A 23,051-nucleotide genomic window follows, 5' to 3' on the forward strand; every position below is an offset into this window, starting at 1 on the left:
GACCCAGAGTGGTTATGCTGCCAATTTCCTTGTCTCTAGCTGCCCTGCTGGCAATCAGGAAGGGTATCTCCTGTCAATTCCTGAAAGGGAATTCAGCTGCCAAATCAGGAGGAAAAAGGAAGTTGTGGAAGGCTCTGTGAAATTGGCACCAGAGGCTACTCAGTTTCAAGACACTGAGAGTAATATCTGGAAAAAAAATATATCACTTAAAGGTGAGTGCCAAGATTACAATGGATTTAAATCATCGTAAAATCTCTCCTGATTAAGACCATTAAAAATCCTGGATTCCAGAAACAAGTCTAGAGGAACTAGGGCTGTAAAGGACACCTAGTTACCACCAGAAAATCTACTGCCCTTGGGATGAGAAAGGACAGTGGCAACATAGTATATTACTAAATATATAGAGTGGCCCTGTTATAATAGCTGACTATTATGGACACAGGGGTTTACTGAAGGCCCAGTCATGCTCCTAGGAAAGTAATACTGTAGTTTAGCTGGTAAGTTGTGACTGACTCTTTGTGACCCTATGGGCTGGGGCCCACCAGGGTCCTCTGTCCATGAGATTCTCCAGGCAAGAATACAGGAGTGGGGTACCATTTCCTACTCCAGTGTATCTTCCCCACCCAGGGATCGAACCTAGTTCTCCTGTATTGGCAGGCGAATCCTTTACCACTGAGCCACCAAGGAAGCTCAATACTGTAGCTACACAGGCAGAAACAACCTCCTGTAACAGGGAGATGCAGCGATCCATCGGCGCTCTATCCCACACCACCATTTCCCCTGATGGTCCTGAGACTTTGGGAAGAGCCAGTTCAGAAAGCACCAATGGACACAAAGAGCCAAGAATTTCAGGTTCATTTCTCTTTCAAGTTCAAGTCTCTTTCATTCGTTAATTGTTCAATAAATTCCCAAAAATCTCCACGCATGAGAACACTTGGATTTGGGGAAGGGAATTCCAGGGAGAGGGGAAAGAGAGGAAGAGTCCGATCTGGGAGTATACCTGCTCCCCTTCCATTGTCCCCACCCGCCACCGTCTCCCGATCGGCCCACGTTCCCCCATGCCTAACCAGGAGCGCTCCGCTGCTCCGGGCCTCTGCGCTCCCGGAGAGGCCCTGTCGGCCTCCGGTCTTGCTTCCCACGGGGGCAAAGGTGCTCGCGTCCCCTCCCGGAACCCCTCTGGGGATCTGCCCACTTGCCCCTGCATACAGACCCTGCTCCGGGCGCCTGGGCGTCCCGGGGAGGAGGACGCGCTTCCCAAGCCAAAGCAGGTGCCCGCGCCCCCGCGCGCGGAGTCGGGGTAGGCGGCGGGGCAGCCCCGCCCAGACGCCGGCCCGGCCGGTGTCCCGGCAGGGGCGCGGGCCCGCTGTAACCCGGAAGAGGCGGTGGCGGCGGCGGGCGTGCGGGAGCCGGGGGGCGGGGGCAGGGGTGGGGGCGGTGCGCTCCAGCCGGCATGGCCGCCGCCGCCGGCTTTGTGTGCCGCGCGCGGGCCCCGGACGCCCGCGCCTCTCCCGGCCCGCGGGGCCGTCGCTGACCCGCCAGGGCTCCCAGCGCCGCGCCCGCCGGGCCGGCCCCGCCTCCCCCCCTGCGCTTCCCCGCCCCCTCCTCCAGCCGCCGGGCGGGCGGGCCGCAGCCGCCCTCCGCTCGCCCGCTCCTCGCCGCGCGCCCGCCCGCCCTCGCTCCCCAGCCGGCCTGCCTGCCTGCCTGCCTGCCTGCCTGCCTGCCTGCCGTGCCGGCGGCGGCGGCGGCGCGCTCCAGCCGCCCCGATGCCCGAACCAGGCCCCAGGATGAACGGCTTCTCGCTGGGCGAGCTGTGCTGGCTCTTCTGCTGCCCGCCCTGCCCGAGCCGCATCGCCGCCAAGCTGGCCTTCCTGCCGCCCGAGCCCACCTACACGGTGCTGGCGCCGGAGCAGCGCGGCCCCGGGGCGCCCGCTCCGGCCTCGGCCGCTTCCACCTCCTCCGCCTCCGCCGCGGCCCAGCCGGCGCCGCAGCAGCAGCCCGAGGAGGGGGGCGCCGGGCCCGGCGCGTGCAGCCTGCACCTGAGCGAGCGCGCCGACTGGCAGTACTCGCAGCGCGAGCTGGACGCCGTCGAGGTCTTCTTCTCGCGCACCGCCCGGGACAACCGGCTAGGCTGCATGTTCGTGCGCTGCGCGCCCTCCAGCCGCTACACGCTGCTCTTCTCTCACGGCAACGCGGTGGACCTGGGCCAGATGTGCAGCTTCTATATCGGCCTGGGCTCGCGCATCAACTGCAACATCTTCTCCTACGACTACTCCGGCTACGGCGTCAGCTCCGGCAAGCCCTCCGAGAAGAACCTCTACGCCGACATCGACGCCGCGTGGCAGGCGCTGCGCACCCGGTGAGCCCGGCGAGGGTCGCCAGGCCTGGCCGGCCGCTGCGAGGGGGCCGGGCTGGCATCCCCTGGGGGCCTCTGGGGCGGCCTGAGGGGAGAGGGACCCTCCTTCGGGGCTGTGGGCGAGCAGAAATTTCCTCCCCCCACGCACACACACACCCCGCTCCGCGGCCGTCGTGGCTTCTCTTTTCTTTTCCATCCCTGGCTTTCTTTCACCCCCTTCAAGAACCCCCGCCAGCCCTCTGGTTCCTGGAGAGTTCAGATTCGCAGGGTTTTGCCTGCTTTGGCACGCCTGGGTGCCCCCGATCTCCCCAGCTGGGTCTTTTGTGGTTCTGGGCACCACAAGTGGCAGTGTGGGCATGCTTAAATACGGGGCAGAGACAACTTGGTTCGCGTTGAGTTTGTGTGGACCGGCGGCCAGAGGCTGGAGGGCCTCAGGGTGAAGTGACCTTGGGCAAGGCGCATGAGCTCAAACCTCTTGTTTCCTTCCTTGTAAAGTCAGGGGGCGCGGCGGGACGGCTTCCAAAATACGTTCCTGTTGTAAAGTGCTCAGCGGGGCCCCGTCTGGGCTGCCTTGGAGGGAGCTGGAAGATCGGGTGGTGTGAAGTTGGACTTCTGGGGCTGAGTAGCTGGCACGGCGGTCAGGAAGTTTAGCTGGTGGTGGTGGGCCTGGCATCTTTATCAGAAACTTAGTTAAAAAAAAAACCAAAAAACCCCCACAAAAACCCAGGAGGAGTTCGAATCTTGTGCTTAAAGGGCTTGCAGAATCTCTTGACCTTGAATTAGCATTCACAGAAGGACTAGGAAGTGTCCTCAGTAGTAGGAAGTGTCCCTCAGTAGGGAGTCTTTTATGTGCAAGGCACAAACTGGGGGCTTGGTTTTGGGGCTAGACACGGTAAGACCAGCAAACCAAACTTGAGTTTTAGTCTCTAGTCACCCAGAAGTCTGGTAAGTGGGCAAGTCACGTCCACCTGTTTGTGCTCCAGTCTGGGTGTCTGTGGCTTCACCCCAGCCACCTGGTAGCAGGATGGTGAAAACACCTGAGGTCATGTCTTCTCTGACATCAGATTGCTTCAGATGAAAGAGCCCCCAGAATAGGTATAATTGGCACTGTTATGCTACTGACAGGTGTAGTCTTTATCTAAAATGTGTTTGCCTGGCACTTGCAGACTGCCAACATGAGTAATTTTTGTCCTCATTCCTGTTCATGCATATGTTCATAAATTATTCTCTGCCTTTCTGGGAAAATGGCCTATCCATCAGGTACATACTTATTCACATTCTTCTCCTGAGGTCTTGAAGGACTTTGTTTGGATAAAGCTTTTTGAAAGTGGTTTAGGCTGAGGTTGTACAATTCTTGAGACCTCCATGGACTGTAGCCCACCAGGCACCTCTCTCCATGGGAGTCTCCAGGCAAGAATACTGGAGTGGGTAGCCATTTTCTTCTCCAGGGGATCTTCCTGATCCAGGGATTAAGTCTTTGTCTCCTGCATTGACAGGTGGATTCTTTACTGCTGAGCCACCAGGGAAGCCCCTGAGTCAGAATCTACAAGTAGTTAAAAAGTCACCTGTTTCAATAAAGAGTTTCAAATACATGTTTGTCACACATGATCGATTGCTAGTAGCTGCTGTTGGTCAAGGTATTAAAATTAAGGGTTGGCATTAGATCTTAAAGTGAAACATAATCCCACTTTGAGTAGGTTATTTGGTGAAATTTCTGTAGAACACTGTTCCTATATGTAAGTGTCTAGATTAGAATGAAATCTTTTTCAGACGTGAGGCAAATCTTTTGCCCTGAATATGCAGGTGTGTCTGTGTTACAACATACATGAGACATAATTATTTCCCAGAGACGTGTGTCATATGTAATTTAATTATGGGCATGGCTTTGGGTAAGGTTAAATTTTGAATTGTGTGATGGGGCGGTGCTAGTGGTAAAGAAACTGCCTGCCTGTGCAGGAGACCGTAAGAGATGTAGGTTCAATCCCTGTGTCGGGAACATCCTCTGGAGGAGGGCATGGTAACCTACTCCAGTGTTCTTGCCTGGAGAATCCCATGGACAGAGGAGCCTGGTGGGCTATGGTCCATAGGGTCCCAAAGAATGGAACACAACTGAAGTAATTTAGCACACACAGACACACAGCACATAGCTGAGCACATAGCTCACCTTTGCCCGGAATTGATTTAGTTTTATGCCAGAACTCACATCAAGGTTGATTTACTCACCTGTTAAATAGGTTAGAACTTAAAGGCTAAATGACAATCTTAGGATTTAAAGAAACCTTACACACCTTGTGCTTTTCAAACTTTTTTGATTGTGACCCCACAAGAAGGAACATATTTTATGTTTTACATCTAAACCAAGCACACATACACATCGGTGTCTATATATCTGAAGCAAATGTCTCGCAAAGCAGTAGTTTTGCCTGTGAGCACTACACATGTAGACTATATTCTGTTTTCTTTTTCTGTTTTTAAGAAGAAGAAAAAGAATGCAGGCTGGGAAGGACTAAGTTAATTTACCTTCTCATTTATGGACACTGTCCTTATGCACCCTCATTTGACAGGCTCAAGGAAGACCAGAAAGGTCTCCTGATTGCTAGTTAAGGACTGTTTCCACATTACCATGCAGTCTGATTTATCAGATTTCTCTAGAGGTGTGTATACGTGTCTCAGTTATTCTAATAGGCTAGGAGTTACTTGACTCTGAAGCTAAGTAATCCCTGAACAGCCTTTCCTCTTGGTCTGCTGTCTGTAGATTTCTGTTCTACTTTGCCTGGAAGATGCCCTTTTCTCCACCCATTTATGACTCTGTTCAGGTCACGGCCCCGGCAGCATTACCTCCCACCATATGTACCCATTGTTCTGTGGCTGATTAGCTCAGATCCCCTTTTCTTTCTTAAAATGTTATTTATTATTTCATTTTTGGCTGGCTGGGTCTTCGTTGCTATGTGGACTTTTCTCTAGTTGTGGTGCACGGGCTTCTCATTGTGATGGCTTCTCTTGTTGCAGCTCCCAGTCTCAGTAGTTGTGGCACATGGGCTTAGTTGCTCCACATCCTGTGGGATCTTCCTGGATCAGAGATTGAACCAGTGTCTCCTGCACTGGCAGGCAGATTCTTTGTCGATGAGCCAGCAGGGAAGCCCCTCAGGTCCCCTTTTCTACCCCCAGTCTTCATGCCTTCTGTGGGGGAACTTTCTCTTTTCTGATCTCCTGATGAACCAGGCTGCTCAGTACTCTGATTGGAAAGCCAGCCCCATCCTAAATCATTTCCATCTCTGACTTCGGTTGTTCTCCCAGGAGGACTGTAAGGTGAGCGTGTCAGTGCTATGTAGCACCCCCCGACCCCCGCCCTGAAGTACCCTGCCTAGTATTTGCCCTCCCTTCTGGTGCTCACCTGGCCTCTTGTGTGGGCTCTTTTCCTACGCCTCTAGTTCTCCTTCCCGACTGGATCCTGATTGGGTTTGTGAGCCCTTGGTGCTCCTGTGCAGGTGGTGCTCTGCTCCTTCACCTGCCACCACCTGCACTAATCGCACTGTGTTGCTGTTCTTGTTTAACTGCATCTCACTAAGTTGGAAGTTCCCTGAGGGCAAGGACTTCCTGTCTTCTGTATTCCCAACCACAGGCAAAGTGCCTTAAGATAATAGGAACTCATTAAATATTTGTTTAGTGGTTTGCACATATGGGCACCCCATAAATAAATAAAATAGATTCAAATTTTCCCAATTTTTTTTTTCTTTTCAAATTTTCCCAATTTTCTTAAAATGAGTTGCATCTGTTTTACCTCTAGGATCTGGTATCCATGGGCATAACCATAGGCAAAGAAAGGGGTTACAATGTATTGGCTCAAGGTCTGATCCACTTTGTATCCACTATCTCTCATGCTTGCAACCTTGAATCATCTCTGTTGAACAGCAGAGGAACAGTAACCCTTTTGTATTTCTCTACATCCTTTCTCCGTGTTGATTGGCCAAAATGTTATCTTGGGTTTTTCAAGATGTTTTGGAAAAATCTGAACAAACTTTTTGGCCACCCTCTCTGCATGCTGTAGCAATGGTTCCAGTTCTTGATGGAGGATTTCAAACACAATCACTGCCTAGTGTTTCCATAGGTAAAGGTAGCACATCCCCTAAGTAAGTAGGCAAGTCATCTAAAGTAAGGGTTTGGGGAGGAAGTAAACTTGAAGGCAAGAAAGGTGGGTCATTGCTAGTTGGCCAAGAGGTGATCATTTTAAGCATTTGAAAAATGACTGAAAAGTGTGTAGAAGACAGGTTGGATTTGAAAGGAGGGTATAGACTGAGCTTAGAAGAAAGAAGCTGATGTTTTGTAAGGTTCGACTGCTATAGCAAAGTACCATGGAGTGAGTGGCTTAAAAGCAACACAAATTTATCAGTGCTGGAGGCTGAAAGTCTGAAATCAGGGTGTCAGCACAGTCAGGCTCTGGCAAGAACCCTTTTTCTGGTTGCCAGCTTCTCATTGTATCCTCACAAGGTGGAAGAGGCAAGGGAGTTTTCTTGGGCTGGTTTGTAAGGACTTCCCTGGGGGCTCAGTGGTGAAGAATCTGCCTGCAATGCAGGAGACCCGGGTTCGATCCCTGCCTAGAGAAGGGAATGGCAACCAACTCTAGTATTCTTGCTTGGAGAATTCCATGGACAGAGGAGCCTGGCAGGCCACAGTCCATGGTGTCACAAAGAGTCAGACATGACTGAGTGACTCTTTATTTCCTTTCAAGGTGGAGAGAGACTGTGAAGAATCTAAGCATGGTGGAGGCCTTGAAGGTTGGGACATGTTTTACATTTGAGTTACTGATGCCCTTTACAAGCGTGCTGTGTAGCCAGGCAATTGAGGGAGTGAATTGGAGTCACTTAGAAATATCTGTAGAAAGGACACTATGAAAATAAGTGTAACCTTATTGGAGGGCAGTGTTGTAATTTGGGCTGGGGGGAAGGGGAGTGATTAATCTGTGCAGGAAAAGCTGCCTGTTGGTTAAGGTGGGATTAAGTAGGCGGATTAAGCCTCCTCAACACACATGTTTTTGGATGTGAGCAGCTTTAGGCTGCAGAATTGGGGTTTGTGATTCAAGAGGGAGTGAATCAAAATCAAGCTGATTTGAAGGTGTAAACCCAAACAAGCAAATAACTCAGAGGATGAGGTGTAAGTAAGGCGGGAAGAATTTTAGCTGAAATATTTTCATCTAGAGAAACAGGAAAGTAGGGGCATTTGTGAGTCAATTTGTTGTTAGTGTTTGCCATCACCATCTACAGAAGTTGTTTTATGCAAAAACTGTGGAGGAGAGAGGCATTTGGTAATATTGTCAGAGAAGGCAAATGCTGAGAGAGGAAGGTAGGTAAGAATTTTCAGGGAATTGCCTGGCAGTCCAGTGGTTAGGACTCTGTGCTTTCGCTGCAGGTTTCAACCCTGGTCAGGGAACTAAGATGTCACAAGCAGAGATGCTGGGAGAAAAAAAGAACTTACAGTGTCTAGGTACAAAAGTGTTAGTTGCTCAGTTGTGTCCTACTCTTTGCAACCCCATGGTACTGTAGCCCACCAGGCTCCACTGTCCATGGAATTCTCCAGGCAAGAATACTGGAGTGGGCTGCTATTCCCTTCTCCAGGGGATCTTCCTGACCCAGGGATCCAACTTGGGGCTCCTGTGTTGCAGGTGGATTCTTTATGGTCTAAGCTGTGACAAGTTATAAGACTATTTCCCTTCACTCATTCCTTCTTTCAACTAATGAGCCATTAACTATCAAACACACATATATTGATACTGTGCTTGTACTGGTCACTAAGATAGTTTCCCTTGCATATTGTTAATGGGAAGCTTTCTTTTTTGTGTGTGAGATGGATTAGATTTTAGAGACACTTTAAATGTGTAGCCATGTGTTGCTCTTTTATAACTTTTGCCTTTATGATGTAAAGGATCCATAATTGGAAAACCTCTGTCTTGGGAAGACTGTAATGGATACCCTCAGGTAGTGGGATCTTGAAAAGCACCTTCTGTTGGTTGTGGATGATGTTTACATTTATGAGTCAGGATGGATTTCTCCTGGGAAGAGCCAAACAGTGATTAGTTTCCCAAGCTGGTTAAAGTTAATGACCTAACTTCTTTGTTCTCAGTTTTCTCAGAGGGAATTCTATGGTACGATGAAAGGAAGAATGCTTGTATTTCTACCTTAGTTTCACTGATTAGGGACAAAGTAAACAGAATGTTCTGTGAATGGTGTGATACGTGAATGCACAGTGATGTTCCTAGAATGGAAATAGAATAGCAGCTTGACATTCATGGTCGTCAGTGTGCAAATATCCCATTAAGAAGAATGTAACTCTTAAGAACAGACCTGTTGAAACTGACAGGTGCGGTGTGTTTCAGTGGTTTGCTATGGCTCCACTCCCCTCCTCCAGTGCTCTTTGACTGTACCTGGTTCTTCATTCCGCCCTCCCCGATCTGTCATTGCTGGGTTTCTCTCTAGCACAACCAGATTCTAAGCTGTCACCCTTATCCCACTAAACTTCACTTTCCCATGGTTCTTTTTTCTTTTTTCTAAATTTTCTAAAATATTTATTTCTTTGGCTGTGCTGAGTTTTGGCTGTGGCATGCAGGATCTTTGTTGCAACCTGTGGGATCTTAGTTCCCTGACTAGGGATCGAACCCAGGCCTCCTGTATTGAGAACTCAGAGTCTTAGCCAGTGGCCACCAGGGAAGTTCCTCTGATGGTTCTATTTTTCGAGGGGTCTTACTTTCCTCTAGTAAGCTAAGTACCAAAGTGTCTGACAAGCGTTTTCAGTTTCTGTGTTAATGGTCAATTATTCCTTAATAAGGCTTCCTCTTCTGAGCCTACTTGTATTTATTTAGGGCAATATTGGAGGCTCAATCTTATCTAAAATTCAGTCTGAAAACTACTGGTACAATGGAATATTGATGGAAGGCCTTCCCCGCACCCCCGCTTTTTTCCCTTGAAGTCATTTGAGTGATACTATCCTGAGGTCACTTAGAGCAAATCCTTAACATCACTCCCAACCTTCTGCTACTGCCTGCTTTTCTGTCCGTCTCTCCAAATTAATAACTACTCTACTCATATGAGGGCTTCCCAGGTAACTCAGTGGTAAAGAACCTGCCTGCAGTGCAGGAGACCCAGGTTCAATCCCTGGGCCAGGAAGATCCCCTGGAGAAGGAAATGTCAACCTACTCCAGTATTCTTGCCTGGGAAGTCCTATGGACAGAGGAGCCTGGCAGGCTATATTCCATGGGGTCTCGAAGGAGTCAGACACGACTTAGCAACTGAACAACAACAACTACCCATATTAATAACCCCATGTAAGACTCCAGAATCTGCCTTCAGGGATTGTACTGTTCATGGTGGTGGCAGACTTACTTTCTCTATTGGATTTTGCTTAAGCCAGTGTTGAGGCCATAAGTCTGCTCCACTTTAAGAAGCCTTGGGTACAAGAATCTGAAGTCTCAACACAGCTGTACTTAGGAGATCATTATTTGTGTATTAGAATGATTTTTTCTGCCCCTCGGGATCGCTTTAAATAATAGGCTTGCCGATTCATAAAAGCTTTAATTTGCAAAAGTGAGATGAACACAAAACCTTTTGAACTAGGGAAATTAGTTCTAATTCCAACAGTCCCTCTAATCTGTGTTGTCACCTTGCACAGGGAGGCACTCTACACTTCTGAGCTTCACATTGCATTGTTTTCAAAACAAGGGACACAAATATAGTACGTTCCCTACATATGAACCTTCAAACTGGGAACTTTCAAAGATGTGAACACGCGTTCCATCAACCTCAGGCATGAATGACCTTGCAGCTTGTCCTCCGTCTCCTATTGCTGATGACCGTTCAGCTCTGCCATTTCCCACCTCCTCTCTCTCACTCGATGCCAGCCCTTGTGTGCAGCTGTTGTCCTCTACTCCTGTGCTTCTCAAGTTTTGGACTGTAACATTTAAGTGTTTTATCTTTTGTTTTTGGGTGTGTCATTTGTGTGAAGAGTGTCATAAACCTATGACAGTACAGTACTGTATACCCAATTGTGTTGGTTGGGTTCCTAGGCTAACTTTGTTGGACTTAGGAATGCTTTCCAGGAATGGAACTTGTTCATATGTAGGGGATGTACTGTGTGTGTCTTCTGAGGTGCCTTCTTTAAGTAAGGCTGTGTTTTGTGATTTTTAAGGGAGAGTATCTAATGTTTCTTAATTTGCTTCTCTTGACTACACTGAGAAATGTGTCTCTGCAGGAATCTCAAGCCTGGCTGCATCTCGACAGCCCTGGGTAGATATTTTTCTTGTGTGTGTATCTAGACATCTGCATGTATGTGTGTCTGTGTGTGTACATGTATAAGTGAACATGAATTCACATGTGTGTGCGTATGTGTATGCTTGCATGCAGCCTCGGTTGAGTTGCACTTGCCTAGAGACTATAGTTAAGGATTGGACTCTTTTTGACCCCGTGGACTATAGTCCACCAGGATCCTCTGTCCGTGAGATTTCCCAAGCAAGAATACTGGAGGGATTGCAATTCCCTTCTTGAGATCTTATCGACCCAGGGATCAATCCTGGGCCTCCTGTATTGCAGGCAGATTCTCTGCTGTCCCAGCCACCAGGAAAGCCCTCCAATTGGTTAAGACTTGAAGAAAAGTGAATGCTAGGGAAGATTGTTTTAATACACTTATATAGTTGGTTTTAGTCAAAGGTCTTTGGTGGCCAGGAACCCACTCGTGTGGACCATGTGAGGGCACACAGCCATGCTCATATTTGCAGGATTCCTGAGCCTCATGGGGACTGAAGCTGGGGGCTCGGAAGCCATCAAGACCCTGGATTCTCACCCTCTCAGCTTCTTCTTTCTGAGCTGATGTCTCCCATCTCCTCTCTGCATGCCTGCTCCCTCTTTCTACAGCAAACCTCTTCTTGCTTATCTCTGTGCATCACCTCACCCCCCCCAACCCAGCTGTGCTTATTACCTTCCCTCTCCACACTCATCTGCTCAGGAGCTAGTCTCCCTCTGGCTTCTAGACCCCTCGTTCCCATGCCTGACTCCCCTGTTGTACCCCAGGATGGTAAAGCTGGGGCTGAGGCTGTGTAAGTGGACAGGGCTCCTCTCTTGGGGATGAGGTGGGGCCATGGCCAGGACCATTAGCTGGCACTTCTGGGCCTCAGTGAGTCCTGCTGCAGGTGGAGAGTGTTGTGCGGGGCAGTCCTCACTCTCCACTCAGCCCCTGAGTGCCCCATTGTGCGTCCGACCAGAGCACGGGCCTTGAAGAACAGATCATAATTAATAGACCTTAAACCAGGTCAGTGGAGCAGTGACGTGGGTGCCTGTGGCTCCCTCTCTGAGCCTGGAAATGGAAAATTATGGACTGATAGGACTCTCCTCTCTAGTCACCTCTCTTCTGTCTGCCCTGCAACTGGGGCTGCTGTGGCAAGTTGGTCTGTGGTGTGGGGACAGAATTCTGCACTGCCCATGTAGTACCCAGAGGCGGTGGGTGAAGGAGAAGGGAGAAGAGGGGGAGCTCCCAAACTCTGCAGGGTCCCACAGACTCCTGTGTCTCAGGATCAGAAGAGATGCCCAGCTTGGAATGATGGAATGACTTAGTCCTTCATTTAGACGATTTATAGCTGGAGCTGATTTCTGGCTCTTCTGTCAGAGTAGCTCAGGCAAGGTTGTCTCAAGGGGAAGCTGAAAAGAGGGATGTGATTGCACACCTTCACTTTGTCTGACGTCCTTAATAGTTCTGGGCAAGAATTTTGGAGTCAAACAGGTGTAAGTTCAGGATCTGCATGGGCCACTTATTAACTGCTTGACTTCGGGCAAGTTTGCTAACCTTTTTGAACCTCAGTTAAATTTTACCAGGGTGCAGAATTGACCACTTCACTTCCTGTCTCTTTAGCATCAGGATTATTTGAGGCTGATTATTTTAAGAAACTGCAGACTCAGGAGAAGCTTTGGAAAACCCAAGTAGATGTTGTTGTTCAGTTGCTCAGTCCTGTCTGACTCTTTGCGACCCCATGGACTGCAACATGCCAGGCTTCCCTGTTCTTCACCGTCTCCCAGAGTTTGCTCAAACTGCGCACTGAGTCGGTGATGCCATCCAACCATCTCATCCTCTGTCTCCCCCTTCTTTCCTCAGTCTTTCCCAGCATCAGAGACATTTCCATGTGTAAGGGAAATCTCCATTTGTAAGGGTATCTTCCAGGCTGCTCCTGGAAGTGGGAGGGAGATGACCTTCATCATGAATGCAGAGCTCTCAGCGGTGCAGAAGGTGATAACTTAAATCTGCATTACAACCTCACCTTTGTTTTCTCTGCTTTTCCTCGTGACCTCCCAGAGAGTATCCTACTACCCTCTTCTTTTACTTTAGCTGAAGAAGGCATTTAAGGTGAGGGCTTCCACGTTTCAGAGTTACTCAGTTTTCCTGGATCTTTCCCAGATACACGTGTCATTAAACTTGTTTGCTTTTCTCCTGTTAATCTTTTATCAGTTAATTACTAGACCAGCTAAAGAGCCTAGAAAGGAAGAAGAGAAAACTTTCCTGTGCCTCCAGTGATAACAGTAATAATAATAACAAGGCTCTTATGTCACATGCTCTGGCAGTGTTTTCCACACGGTCAGAGCAGAGCAGACAGGGTGGTTTTGTTGTTTAAGACTCACTGAGCATGAGTTTGAGCAAATTCCTGGAGATAGTGAAGGACAGGGAAGCCTAGTTTGCTACAGTCTTTGGGGTTGCAAGTGTTGCAGGAAGGGGGACCCCTTCCAGGGCCCGAAACTGGGCTCTTGTGTAACACTCGGAAATGAATTGTCCGAGGAGACACATGCTGACAAAGCAGGAGATTTTATTGGGAAAGGGCACCCGGGTGGAGAGCAGTAGGTAAGGGAACCCAGGAGAACTGCTCTGCCGCGTGGCTCTCAGTCTTGGGTTTTATGGTGATGGGATTCGTTTCCGGGTGGTCTTTGGCCAATCATTCTAATTCGGAGTCTTTCCTGGTGGCGCACGCATCTCTCAGCCAAGATGGATGCTAGCAGGAGGGATTCTGGGAAGTGGACGGACAGGTAGTGTCTCCTCTCGATCTTTCCCGAACTCTTCCGGCTGGTGGTGGCCTATTAGTTCCGTATTCCTTATCAGGATCTCCTGCCATAAAACAACTCACGCAGATGGTTACTATGGTGCCTGGCCAGGGTGGGCGGTTTCAATCAGTGTGCTTCCCCTAACACAAGGAGTCGGACACGACTGAGCCACTGAACAGCAACAAGATCATTGAGAGCATTCCTCACCAGGTGCTCAGATTGTACTGTAGACCACATGCTTCGCTGAGTAGTGTCCGACTCTTTGGGACCCCATGGAGTGGAGTGCGTGGATAGCCATTTCCTTCTCCAGGGATCTTCCCCACCCAGGGATCGAACTTGCATCTCTGTGTCTCCTGCATTGCAGACGTATTCTTTACCACTGAGATGCCAGGGGAGCCCAGACCGGACACTTAGATCAGCTGTTAAGGAAATTGCTCCTTCCACCATCTCCAGAGATGTTAAATAATACCCTGGTCAAGGGAGCTTGATGGGTGTAGCTATAAAAGAACTGTAAAGGAGTGTTAGTTTTATTTGTGACAAAGGGGAAAGAGCCTCTCTGAATTTCTTCCTCTGGGCTCGAGGGCCCTACGTATCGTGCTCTGGCTTTGGAGAATGGTGTGTGTTAGTATTTTAAATCAGATAGCACTTCATCTACTGAGGTGTTTATATCCCTAAAGGAGATCTTAAAGAGAGAGGAAACCTTACCTGTAATCCAACACCTCGCAATTACTTTGCCAGCCCTTCCTCTGCTTTCTTCCCTCACCCTGCTGGTTCCAGGCTTAGCTCTCAGTATCAGAACTTGTGTTCTGGGTGAAACAAGATATTTCCTCTCTCTCCAGCACTCAGGACATTCTGGTTTCTCTTTATTACTGGGACGACCTTCGATAGATTGTTGTTGTTCAGTCACTAAGTCATGTCCTACTGTGTGACCCCATGAACTGTAGCATGCCTGGCTTCCCTGTCTTTCACCATCTCCCGGAGTTTGCTCAAACTCGTGTCCATTGAGTCAATGATGCCATCCAATCATCTTGTCCTCTGCGTCCCCTTCTCCTTCTCCTCTCAATCTTTTCCAGCATCAGGGTCTTTTCCAGTGGGTCAGCTCTTTACATCAGGTGACCAAAGTATTGGAGCTTTGGCTTCAGCATCAGTCCTTCCAATGAATATTCAGGGTTGATTTCCTAGGATTGACTGGTTGGATCTCCTTGCTGTCCAAGGGACTCTCAAGAGTCTTCTCCAACACCATAATTCAAAAGCATCAATTTTTTGGCGCTCAGTCTTCTTTGTGGTCCAAGTCTCACATCCATACATGACTACTGGAAAAACCATAGCTTTAACTATACAGACCTTTGTTGGCAAAGTGATGTCTCTGCTTTCTAATATGTTGTCTAGGTATTGATATATAGAGTTATCTTTATTTCCAAAAGTTGGTCTAGGGAACTGAATGCACACATTTCCTTCTGAAATATGAATGCTTCCATGATGCCTTGTACCAGAGATCTCATATTGAGTTTTCAAGGCTCCGTGAAATGGAGCTCATTGACAACTTCCACAATATTGATTTACTTCAGAGTGTTAAAACTATGGCACCATGGTGAAACTGGAAACCTGTTTCTAGAAAGCCTAGGTCATTCGCGTTCAGTGCTCAGACTAACAGTTAACTGTTGCGCGTCATTGATTTGCTGGGTCACTGAGAAGAGCCCTGTACTTGTTAACCGAGCACTGCTTAAGTCCTCAGGTGGAAAAGGAACACAGAGAACCTCCAATGCTGATTATTAGTTTGTTCCTTTAGTTTATGTTTTTATATCTAAAAAAAAATTTTTTTTTTTTTCTTTTTTGGCCATGCTGCTTGGCATCTGGGATCTTAGTTCCCTGACTTGGGATCCAGCCATAGTCTCTTGCATTCGAAGTGCAGAGCCTTAACCACTGGACCACCAGAGAAATCCTCAGTATACATTTTTAAATGGGCAGTTACATTGGAGGAAAATTGCAGAGCAAGCCTTTATTCAGAGTATATTCACAAAGACGGAGTTTGCAGACGGTAATTATAACTGCTGGCTAACACCTCCATTATTATGGTTGGTAATCACATGAGAATTCTAACTTACCCAAAACTGTTCTTAGTGATTGTCATGGACAGAACCAGACCATATGCAGTGATAATTATATCGACTGTGAAGGTCTGTGATACCAGAATAAGATTCTTATACATTGGTTTAACTAGAACAATTTGATTTATCACTGTTGTCATAAATAATGCAAGGATATTTCAGGATCTCTGAATTCTGGAATTCAGAATTTGGTTGAATTTTTGGTTGCTATGTTGTTTAATGATTACTGTTGTCTTAACATTCATACCATTTACGTATACATATATATATAAAGCCATTCATGAGTTAATCATGTCTAAACATTTTCTATAACAAGGCCACAGAAAATAATTTTTAAATGAACCTGGAGTCATATTTAATTGGGATATGTTAGTTTTTTCCTACTAAAAACATCAAGAAAATTCTAGAGAGGTATGTTAAGAACATATGAAGCTAGAATATAATTGCAAAAGCTAAGTAAGATAGTTTGAGCTGTCATCTAACTGCAGAGGGTTCCATCTCTGTCTCCTTCCCTAAAGTCCTGGCATTCTGGCTGCTTCAGGTCTGCACCCGCCAGGCAGTCCTGCGGGACCTCCGACTCATCATATTGTAATGACAGCTCTTCAGGGCTCTGGCCTCTCAGTATACTTTGTTTACCTAGCTCCCAGTTGCAAAGTCCCCGCTGGTTCCTTCCTCCTCATCTGTTCATCACCTACAACTATCTATTCTCTCTTCTCTTGCTGTCTTGCCCCTGCAGTACCTTAGATATGTGATGATGGGGGCTTGGACCAGAGTGGTAACAGCAGAGGTGGAGGGACGAGCTCAGATGTGGATGTTTCTTTAAAGGCAGAAGCAGCAGTATATGCTGGTGCCTACTGAGCAAGGGGGTGCGTGGCTGATGCCACTAGAACAATAGGAAACTTAGAGTTGCAGTTGATTAAGGTTGGGTGGGGGTGTAAGTAAGTGGTTCAGGATTGGGAGGAAGGGGAGGTCAGGAGTCTAGCATTGGATCCAGTGAGTCTGAGGTGTCTTATTTCTTTTTTAAGAAATAATTTTATTTATATGTTTATTTTCACTTTTGGCTGTGCTGGGTCTTTGTTGCTGTGTGGGCTTTGCTCTAGTTGTGAGCAGGGGCTGCTCTCTAGGTGCTGTGCACCGACTTCTCTTGGTATGGAGCAGAGGCTCTAGGATGCGTGAGCTCAGTAGTTGTGGCACACAGGCTTAGTTCCCCGTGGCATGTGGGATCTTCCCTGATCTGGGATGGAGCACGTGTCTCCTGCATTGGCAGAAAGATTCTTTACCACTGAGCCACTGGGGAAGCCCCGCGCATCAGACTTCTCAGTGGAGATGAAGAGCAGACAGTAGGGTGTAAGTCCAGTTCAGGAACGAAGTCTGGACTACAGATAAATTTGGGACTTGTCCCTGGGGTAGCCCTGCCTCTGCCCACCTCCTTGCCAAGGTCACCCCGTAACAGCCTGTTTAGTCCTTTCATCTGGTTTTGCCAGGCCCCTGAACAAACCCAGCAGGGGAGGGTCAGATGTTCCGGTGGATGTCTAGTCTCCCCGGGAGACGTGGGCTTCCCTGGTGGCTCAGATGGTAAAGAATCTTCCCACAGTGCAGGGGGCATGGGTTTGATCCCATGGTCATGGGGTCGCAGAAGAGTCAGACATTACTGAACGGCTAACAGTCTCCTCAGGAGACATCACCGTGGTGTCAAGCTGTATGTGTTCTGCTTGCTTGAGTTGTGGCTTTTTGGTCACCTTCTGTCCCTGGGGTGTGATCACTGATCTTGCCTGCCATCTCTTCTGAGGAACTGGGAGAGCAGCTTGATGGCTCCGAGCTTGCCGAGAACCCCTAGCAGCCTGCAGAAGGCTCTGCCTGCTCCAGTGTTCTGTGGTCCTCCTAGGGGGCCCATCATTACCGTCTGCTTCCTGGCTTCTGCTGGACCATCTTCCGAAAACCCTGATGCTGACTCAGATGGACCCAACCGAGTTTACACATCTAGTGTATGTAAAATGTGAGAGTATCATAGTCACTTTGGCAGGATTAAGTATGGTGAAGATGACAGTTTTAATTTGCATAATCCCACCGCAGATCTATTTCCATTTATTTTCTCTCTGAACTGAAAATGGAACAAGAGTTTCTTTTCTTTTTTCTTCCCCATTTATTTTTTTATTAGTTGGAGGCTAATTACTTTACAATATTGTAGTGGTTTTTGTCATACATTGACATGAATCAGCCATGGATTTACATGTATTTCTCATCCTGATCCCCCCTCCCACCTCCCTCTCTACCCACTCCCTCTGGATCTTCCCAGTGCACCAGGCCCGAGCACTTGTCTCATGCATCCAACCTGGGCTGATGATCTGTTTCACCCTAGATAATATACATGTTTCGATGCTGTTCTCTCGAAACATCCCACCGTCGCCTTCTCCCACAGAGTCCAAAAGTCTCTTCTGTACATCTGTGTCTCTTTTTCTGTTTTGCATATAGGGTTATCATTACCATCTTTCTAAATTCCATATATATGTGTTAGTATACTGTATTGGTCTTTATCTTTCTGGCTTACTTCACTCTGTATGATGGGCTCCAGTTTCATCCATCTCATTAGAACTGATTCAAATGAATTCTTTTTAATGGCTGGGTAATATTCCATGGTGTATATGTACCACAGCTTCCTTATCCATTCGTCTGCTGATGGGCATCTAGGTTGCTTCCATGTCCTTACTATTATAAACAGTGCTGCGATGAACATTGGGGTGCACGTGTCTCTTTCAGATCTGGTTTCCTCAGTGTGTATGCCCAGAAGTGGGATTGCTGGGTCATATGGCAGTTCTATTTCCAGTTTTTTAAGAAATCTCCATGCTGTTCTCCATTCTTTTCTTTTTTAAAATAAATACTTGTTTATTTGGTTGTGTTGGTTCTTAGTTGTGGAGCTCAGGTTTCAGGGCGTGTGGGCTCAGTAGTTGCAGTACTCAGGCTTAGTTGCCACATGGCATGTGGGATCTTAGTTCCCTGACCAGGGATTAAACCTGTGTCCCCTGCGTTGGGAGGCAGATTCTCAATCACTGGTCCACCAGGGAAGTCGTCGAGACAAAAGTTTCTTGGGGACATTTATAGACATTTTTAACTTCTAAATTCCATCCTTGTATTGTTTTTGAGTCATTCTCCCATCCTCCCTTTGACTAAAGGATTGCAAAGCTAATTAATTCACACCCCAGACAGCTGGAATCTAAATCTTTGAGGACTTGTCTCTTCCATGAGCACCTCTTTTCTGAAAAGTGCTGCTTGGAATAAAAGACTGTATGTTTATGGGAGAAAAACATGTCTTGACTTTTCTGTGTCTTTATCTGGTATGCCCTTGTCGGGCCAGCACAGGCTGTTCAGAATCCACCCCACCCCACTCCCACTGACTGGTCTCCTCTGCACAACCTTGCCAACCAGGCAGCCAGCCCTCTCTCTGCTCCCAGAACTCTGATTATATGTCTGTTCTAATCTCATCACCTGGTCTTTGGTTTGTTCTGTCTGACTCCCTCAAGAATGTAATCTCCTTGGGACTTCCCTGGCAGTCCAGTGGCTAGGACTCCACAGTAACAATGCAGGGAGTGTGGGTTCCATCCCTGGTCTGGGAAATAAGATCCTGTAAGATGTGGCAAAAAAAAAAAAAAAAAAGGAGGGACGGAAGGGAGGGAGGGAGAAAGGAAGAAAGAAAAGAATGCAATCTTCTTGAGGACACGGCCAGACTGACTCTTTTGCTTGTACAGAGACCCCAGTACAACACCCCTTGTATTGTACCAAAGACCATTGAGTGTCATCAAAGCAGTGAGTAGAATGACTGAGTGCAGGAGGGGGTGACGGGTGGGTGGTGCTTTTACTGAGGCCTCTTCCTTTGCGGGTTTAAGATTCAGAGTCTTCATCTCCTTGCTTGCCCCACCAGTTATCTGTGGCCGCCCCAGCTTTCCCTGGAGGAGGGCATGGCAACCCACTCCAGTATTCTTGTCTGGAGAACCCCACGGACAGAGGAGCCTGCTGGGCTACAGTCCTTGTGGTCGCAGAGAGTCAGACACAACTGAGCGACTAACACATACAGCTTCCTGTTGAGGTCTCTGTCCTGAATGGGATGTGAGTGTTCACCCCATCCCAGGGCAGAGAAAGGGGCAATTCAGACCCTGGGGTCTGAGGTCCTCCCCACAGCCCACCGTCCCCTCCTTCACATGACTGGCCCTCCTTCTGGAAGACAAAGCTGCCCACAGAGGCCACCCCAAGAAGGGTGACAGGAGTACTTTGAGGTGATAGGGGGACGTTTGTCTTTCTTGTTGTTGATGGGCCAGGAGTGGATCCAAGTCTACCTGCTGTCAAAGTGCATGCCCCCCGTCCTCCATACAGGTACTGATGATGAGCTCATGTTTTTAAAAGACTTGGAGAAGGTGGTTGTGGCTGCTATTGTTGAGGAATGTTTATCTTTTTCATCTCAGCTGACAATTAAGAGAAAGCAGAATGGGAGAAAAATGTCCATCCAGTTCCACTGACTGCCTTCCTGTTGTCTTCATTTTCCTAGGTCCTTGAGACTTCTACTCCAGCTAATTTTTTTCCCCCTTGCCATTTTTTTTTTAAACTTTATTATGAGTGTTGTTGTTCAGTCACCAAGTCGTGTGTGTCTCTTTGCCACCCCATGGACTGCACCATTCCAGGCTTCCCTGTCCTTCACTATCTCATGGAATTTGCTCAGATTCATGGCCATTGAGTCAGTGATGCCATCCAAGCATCTCATCCTCTTCTGCCCTCTTCTCCTATTGCCTTCAGTCTTTCTCAGCATCAGAGTCTTTTCCAATGAGTGGGCTCTTGGAATCAAGTGGCCAAAGTATTGGAGCTTCCGCATCAGTCCTTCCAATGAATAGTCAGGGTTGATTTCCTTTAGGATTGACTAAATCAATTTGATCTCCTTGCAGTCCAAGGGACTCTCAGGAGTCTTCTCTATTATGATATACAAGGCAAATAAAATATTAAATGCCATGTCTTTCTCACCCACTTTCAACCGCTATCAACATTCTGCCATTCTTATAGCATCTATATACTTCAACCCACGCTCCATCCTTACTCTTTTGTTATTTTATAATAGGTCTCTCTCTTTTTTTTAAAGGAAAGATCTGCATCTTTGAAATGCACAAATCTTGGCTGTCTGCCTCCCAGTAACATCTTCTTGCTGTCTGCATCAGCCTGTGATGAACTAGCTGCAGACACGAGCTTTTCCTGGTATGCTCTGGTATTGTACTATCTTTGGAGCGTGGATTGCCATGTGAGAATAAATTTAAGGAAGATATTAAATAGACTTAATACCAAATATTTATCAAAGGAAAGGTTTTAGAGTCTTGACCCTTGATTTCAACACCAGCATTGTAAAGATAGAAAAGTTGGGGACCCCAGAGTGTGTTCCATTTATCTAGAAATAGTAGGTTACAGTTAATATATATATCTTTTTCCTTTTTTGGCCACACATGTATCTTGTAGGATCTCAGTTTCCAAACAAGGGACTGAACCCAGGCCATGGCAGTGAAAGCCAGGAATCCTAACCAGTAGGCCACCAGAGAACCCCCTAAGGTACAGTTAAAAGATCACTGATCTGGAGCTAAGAGATGGTGGCTTCTAGGCCACCATTGAGATATCTAGTTCTGTGGCCTGGAAAGTCAGGTAATGTCTTTGGGCCCCACTTTTTCTCCATTTGTAAGAAGATGGTTTGCATTAAATGTCAGTTCTGGTTTAACCATCATTCCTGGGCTGTCTGTGTTGTGCTAAGCACATTTCACTCGGTACATTATTTTAATCATCAGCATGTCTATAAGGTGGAAACTGCCATCTCCACTTGCAGGAGATCCAGATTCAATCCCTGGGTCATAAAGATCCCTTGGAGAAGAAAATGGCAACCCGCTCTGGTATTCTTGCCTAGAGAATCCCATGGACAGAGGAGCCTCGTAGCTGACAGTCCATGGGGTGGCAAAGAGTCGGACATGACTGAGCAACCAACACACACCAAGATTTGAAAACTGAGGACTGGAAGGGAGGAATGACTTGTCCCAGGGTTACACAGAGATGAGCCACGATTGTGGGCCCTGTCATCTTGACCCTGGGGCGCTGGTTCAGAAATCACAGTATTCTCTGTTACTCCTCTACCAAGGGGATGGGGTGGGGTAAGCATCATCCAAGATGCTCGAGACTGTATGTTGGGATGTGCAAAGAAAACACCAGAACTTATATTCCTGCTTGCTATTTGTTTACTACTAGTTTTTAATTGGAGCCTAGTTGCTTCACAGTGTCGTGTTAGTTCCTACCGTCCAGCAAAGTGAATCAGCCGTGTGTGTGTGCATGTGTCTCTGTTTTGGATTTCCTTCCCGTTTAGGTCACCACAGGGTACCGAGTAGAGTTCCCTGTGCTATAGCGTAGGTTCTCATCAGTTACCTCTTTTATACACAGTAGTATATATATGTTGGGCTTCCCTATGTTAATCCCAATCTCCCAGTTCATCCCACCTCTCTTTTTCCCCCTTGGTGTCCATACGATTGTTCTCTATGTCTTTGTCTCTGTTTCTGTTCTGCAAGTAAGATCATCTATACCATTTTGTTAGATTCCTGCTATTTTTCCATGTATGTTTTTGTTTTAAATGTTCATAAGATTTTATAGGGTTTTAAAACATGTATATAAGTTTTTATCCATCTACGCATGTACACCAGGAGTACATGTTCTCATTTTTATGAAAAAGGATGCATGATGAAAAGTGTGGACCACAGTGCTCTAGATTAATATGGTTACTTAATATTTTGGGATTTCTTTTCTCAGAATTGTAGGATCTGAGCATAATGAGAAATTAACATTTTTAGAAATGACAGTCTTTGGGCAAACTGAGTGCCTGATTTGTGTCAGGTGTTTGGCTAGACACTTGGTACAGTCTTGCATTGTTACCAGATCTACTTCTGCAGTACCAGAAAATCTTCAGTTGGCATTTAAAAGATGACTGAATTCCCCCAGAGAAGTGACCTGCTCCTCCCTCCCTCCCTCCCCCTCTCCCAACGTAGACTTCAGTGCTTTTGTCTAACAGAATTCTGAAGACAAAAAAAAAAAAAAGCCTTCTGAACCTTTGGAAATCAAATGAAAGAAAGAATAGAAATGATTCTTTCCTGTTGAGATGTCCACTCAGGTTCTTTTCAGCACTTGGATTGGATGGTCCTCACTAATTTGCTTTTGTTGCTAAAGTGAAGGGGGCTGAGGATGAGGAAACAGAACCCTTGACAACTCTCGGGGAGCTCCATGGTGCAGAGCAAGGACAGTGCAGCCCGACAGCCTGGGTTTGAAACCTGCGTGTGCATCCCTTCTGTGACTTGGTCTCCTCCTCTGTAAAATGAAGGAGTGATAGTTGTATATGCAGTCATGTTTGTCATGAGTAGTAAATCAGTAAATGTAAAGTGCTTGTATGTACGTTTGTTCATATGGATTTTTAAAACTCTGAAGAGAAAGAGGGAAAGAAAAGGAAAAAGTTTATATCAATAGTAGATATCT

At 47.2% G+C, this 23,051-nt stretch overlaps 1 protein-coding gene across 1 annotated transcript in view; it reads left to right on the top strand.

Moving 5' to 3' along the window:
• The first annotated feature begins 1,740 nt into the window (after nucleotides 1–1,740).
• Nucleotides 1,741–23,051, top strand: part of ABHD17C (abhydrolase domain containing 17C, depalmitoylase) — a 55,670-nt gene continuing 34,359 nt past the window's right edge. The window contains exon 1 of the mRNA XM_061158850.1: nucleotides 1,741–2,356. Coding sequence (XP_061014833.1) covers nucleotides 1,764–2,356 — 593 coding nt within the window. The 5' untranslated portion in view covers nucleotides 1,741–1,763. The remainder of the gene's footprint in view (nucleotides 2,357–23,051) is intronic.

The sequence above is a fragment of the Dama dama genome, chromosome 13, assembly GCF_033118175.1.
Source record: "Dama dama isolate Ldn47 chromosome 13, ASM3311817v1, whole genome shotgun sequence".
In the NCBI taxonomy this organism is placed as follows: Eukaryota; Metazoa; Chordata; class Mammalia; order Artiodactyla; family Cervidae; genus Dama; species Dama dama.